The sequence below is a fragment of the Thunnus thynnus genome, chromosome 21 (assembly GCF_963924715.1).
Source record: "Thunnus thynnus chromosome 21, fThuThy2.1, whole genome shotgun sequence".
In the NCBI taxonomy this organism is placed as follows: domain Eukaryota; kingdom Metazoa; phylum Chordata; class Actinopteri; order Scombriformes; family Scombridae; genus Thunnus; species Thunnus thynnus.
Window position 1 is genome coordinate 15706356 of NC_089537.1, and position 4531 is coordinate 15710886.

Genomic DNA, 4531 nt, shown 5'->3' on the forward strand with positions numbered 1-4531 from the left:
AAGGCTTAACTGTGAGCATGTATAGATAGACATTAATAAACCCATTTTAATAATGCTCTGAAATTGAACACTTGGACACATGGGCCACTGTGGCCAAGCTAGTCAGCATGGCAGTCATAAAAGAAAACACAGCTTTGATATATAAAATATACCAAGTGGCACAGAATGGGAAACCCTGATATTTTTTGATTTACCAAGTCAAACTTGTTCCAGCTAGATTAAGAAAAGCCTCATCACAAGGAATGCTGTGTTTTTTTGTTTTGTCTTTTTAAAAAAAAAAAAAAAAAAAAAAAAACTTCTTTCAAACAAAGCACAAACCAGTGAAACCCTGGCACCATACAATCCAACAGGTCGAGCATATAAAAAGCGAAGAGAAGAAAAACAATCGAGTTCAGAAAAAAAGTCAAGTAAACACAATATTGAGAACTTAACATATTGCTTAGGATTGGTAGCTTATTTAAAAAACAAGTTTTTTTAAGCATTAAATCCACGAGTCTCGCAGTCCTGCGTTTTCTGAGGCTCCAAAACAGGGATCTTGTGTGGTTTTCCTCGGTCAAACTTCAAAACAAAGCGGAATGTAAATCCATTCACAGAAAAAAAAAAAGAGGGGAAAGAAAAAAAATAAACATCGATTAAGTTGCGAGCCATTTGGTGCTCTCACGTTAAGACTCCGATTAGGTTGGAGATGGACACGGTGGAGGCTTTTGTTTTTTTGCTATAAAAACCAGCTTAGTATTTCCTAGTTCTCTGAGCGTGTGGGGGAGGGAGAATCTGGCCGCCTGGCTGCCACCTCCACACGGGGTGGGACGGAGGGGGAGGCCCGGGGCCCCTCAGCGAGTTCAGGGAGTAAGCGGGGCACAAATCCCCGTCGCTGCCAACAACCAGCGACGGCGGGAATGGGAAACTTGCCATTAAGCTGAAAGACATTTTTGCAGGCGATGCTACAGTGCTCGCGTTGCTGCGTTTGCGTCTGCTTGGTAAATCCTCCGTGGATCCCTCCTCGCAGCCCGCGGGACGAGAAGAAGTGGAGGAAGAAGAGGAAGAGGCAGCCTTGTTGACCCTGGGCACGTTTTGTTTTGTTTGCGTCCTGGAAACTCGGGGTTTCTTCCCCAGCACCGGAGCCCTGCAGCTTTTGTTCCTGCTCTCCTCCTCGATAGTACACGGGGTGTCCTGGGTGTTCTTGCATTCCTGAGGATCACAGGGGGACCTGGGGGCCACATCAGAGCTCCTCTCGGTGGCTTTAACCCCACTGTTGAAAAAGTCTTGTTTGATGACTCCGCTGGGATATTGACCAATGCTGCTCTCTGCCTTGTCTGCTTTACATCTGATTACAGTGGCCTGGCTCTGGTATTCATATTCATCACAGCTTTCCTCCACTTTAACTTTCACATTGTGGAGGTTGAAGGGTGGCGTCCTGGCTGTCCTGCCGCTGTCCGAGCAGGGGGCAGCGGTTACAGAGGGCTCCTCCGCCTCGGTCTTAATTTTTTTCAGTGGGCTGGGTAGTTTTAGGCTGGCGGCCCTCGCCTCCCTTTTGTCGGCGCCTTTGGGGAGCTTGGCGTCTTTGTCCTGGTCACACTGTGCGCTCAGACCCGGAGAACATTTGGTGGGATGCCCCGGTGTCCTGCGTGAGAGGTGAAAGGCCTTATTCCGGTTGGGTCCTGGTGAAAAGGTGGTCAGTTCATCCACAGGGTCAGCCCTGTTTGGATCCGCATCAGACGCCTTTTCCCTTTTGGATTCAGTGAAAAATGTTGGTGGTTGTGAGGGTCCAGAGTCTTTTCTAGTTTCACTGCATATAAATTCACATTTCTGGCGTTTCTCATGTCTACTGTCCCCTGTCTGTGAAGTGGCAGCATGGCTCAGTGTCCTGTGTTGTTTCTCCTGTTGTTGTTGCTGCTGATGGTTGTTGTAGTGAAACGTGGGCTGCAGGACCAAAGGTGCTTTACTAGGGTTGAGAGTTTTGGCGAGAGAACCGACCCGGGCCCGCCTGAACCGGATGCTCTGAACCGAAACACGGCTTGAAACTGAGCTGGAGTCGGACTGAGAGGAGCTCTCCTCCTCTTCTGTGCTGACCTCTGAACTCTCCGACTGCGTGTCATCTTCATCCTCGCCCTCCTCCTCCTCCTCCTCTTCCTCTGAGCTCCCGGAGTTGCTGGTGGTGGAGAAACCGGAGCCGAAGTCCGAGTCGTGGTAAGCCCGGTCCGAGTAGGTGCTGGACTCGGTGTCGCTGCTGTAGCTCTCCGGGAAACTCGGCTCGTGGTGGTGGTGATGATGATGATGGTGGTGCTGGTGGTGGTGATGATGGTGAGGTCTCGGGTCAAGGTAGAAATCCGGACTGAGGTGGAAAGCACCAAATGAAGTCCCGTGAGTGCCGGACGATTTGGGTTGTACGAGCAGCACCGGCGGTACATGGTGGTGCGCGTGTCTGCTCCTGCTCCATGAGTGCCTCGCGCTGTCCCTGCCGCCGCCCCCCTCGCGCCTCCTCTTCCTTTTGTGAAGTAGGTCGCCGGCTGAGCGCGAGTGCCTGGACTGAGCTGCTATGGCGGACTGAAGCACCACCGGCTGCCGGCTCACCGCGCTCCGGAAAAACGAGTGCCTTTGGCTCAAAGTAACGCGGTTCCCTGTTATTTTAGCTGTTTCATAGTTTTTAAAGTGTTTGTGACTGGACTTAGTCGCCGAACGGTTATCTCGACCGTTGGATTTGTGGTAAAATTGAGGTAGTTTGGAGTCGGTAAGGCAAGGAGTCAGCTCTCTCCTCCTGCCCGTTTTGTTGTGAAGTGTGAGAGTCTCCGGGACAGCGTGCAAACTAAACCAAACTTTTTCCTTCCATAGCTCGGCGTCCGCATGGAGGAGCCCCGAGGACGCGTCCCCATCCCCGGGGGAACACACCGCTTTCGCTTTCCTTTTGTTGGACCTCAACACACGCTCAGTCTTGCAGGAGAAATACAGAGCCTCCACGTCCTCCCGCGATATGAGAGTGCATTTAGCGGCATGGAAAGCTATAGAGTTTATTGCTTTGAGCTTCCGCAGCTCCTCCAGGTCGCAGTGGTGCTTCTTCACATTCAGGTGGTCCATGCGCTTGTGCACGGTGGTCCGAGGGATGTTCTTCAGCAGGTCGGTGAAGACCTGAGACAAAGCAAACATTTGCTTGCCTTTGATGAGCAGGTATCCCAATCTCACTCCTTGCATTTCCTCAAAGCCACACTCCAGGTCTCCCATGTTTTATGTATCAGCTCCAATGCATTAATCCATGTAGTCACTCTCGGTATATGGATTTACCAGTAAATGGCATGGAGCTCATGACATCCTGCTCATACCTTTAAGCCATCCACACTGCTGCTGCTGCGTCATGAAATTGCAAACTTTGACATGCAGAGTTAAATGGAGCTGCCGGTGTCTAATAGGTTGAATGAGCCGACAGCATCCACTCGGCGCCTCTTGCCCCGGTCCGGCATGGTGGAGGAATGCGACGGATGCGTCCACCAAGCCGGGGCTGCTGCTACCTGCCTCTGCCGGCTCCACTCCCCTCTGGTCGGCAGCAGGACGAGGGGTAGGTGTACACCACTGCCTCAGCCAGAGGGATAAAATAGCGAGAAGAGAGAGAGACAGAGAGAGAGAGAGAGAGAGGGAGAGAGAGAGAGAGAGAGAGAGAGAGAGAGAGAGAGAGAGAGAGAGAGAGGGAGTTGTGAGGGTGGAGGGGAGGGAGAGAGAGAGAGAGAGAGAGAGAGAGAGAGAGAGAGAGAGAGAGAGAGTCAGAGACAGAGAGAGAGAGAAACAGAATAAGAGCTAAAATGCAGCTGCTATTCTGGCTGCTGGTTGAGCCACAAATAAAATGACAGAGAGGGGAGGTGCGCCAGTCTGGAGACACCTTCATCAATTAATGCTCTCGGAGTCGACGCCCATTGGACGCTGCTGACAGGTGATGCAATAAAAATGGATATTCCATCCCCACCCCCTCCCACATCCTACCATTACAATAGTTTACAATTGTGCCCACAGCCTCCGCTGTTTGAGTAAATAACGCAGTCATGACAAGTTCATATTTCAATAGCTGAATAAAAAGCTGCTGAAAATCTAATCCAGGTCATAGTGTGTGTATAACTACGGTTAGGTGGCCTGAGTCTGCAAAATGTCATGATAAGACTGGAATGTATTGTGCTATTCCCTTTCGGGTCCCATCAAAATGCATGCAGTAGTAGGTCTATGCAACCGATTGTATGCTGGTAAAATTACTCCGCACTCCGGCTATTTTAGACGGCTGGATTTCTGTTAACGCAGTGCTGCTTAAACAAAGACATTTTTACACTTAGAGAGCTGCTTTTCCACGTTCAGGCTGCTGCCCTGACCAAGGCTCGACTCATCTGCTTTTGTTGGCTCAAGCTTTTCCTCCATATGATTTTCCCCTCGCTAGTAGCCTGTAGACTTGACCAACTTATCCTACAGTATTTGTTCAGACTGCGTAGGCCTATATTAATTTGTCTGCATACACCAAAAGAATTTCATCGGCATTTTAAATATTTTTTCTACATCATTT

General features: G+C 50.1%; 1 protein-coding gene across 1 annotated transcript; it reads right to left on the bottom strand.

Moving 5' to 3' along the window:
* Positions 1-265: 265 nt before the first annotated feature.
* skida1 (SKI/DACH domain containing 1) lies at positions 266-3539 on the bottom strand. Its single transcript, XM_067578254.1, has one exon. The coding sequence runs from the start codon at positions 3214-3216 to the stop codon at positions 730-732; it is 2487 nt and encodes an 828-aa protein (XP_067434355.1). The 5' UTR covers positions 3217-3539; the 3' UTR covers positions 266-729.
* Positions 3540-4531: the final 992 nt, after the last annotated feature.

What these genes read in the sequence shown, in the direction of transcription:
- skida1 (XM_067578254.1), bottom strand. Translation starts at nt 3,216, where the DNA reads ATGGGAGACCTGGAGTGTGGCTTTGAGGAAATGCAAGGAGTGAGATTG.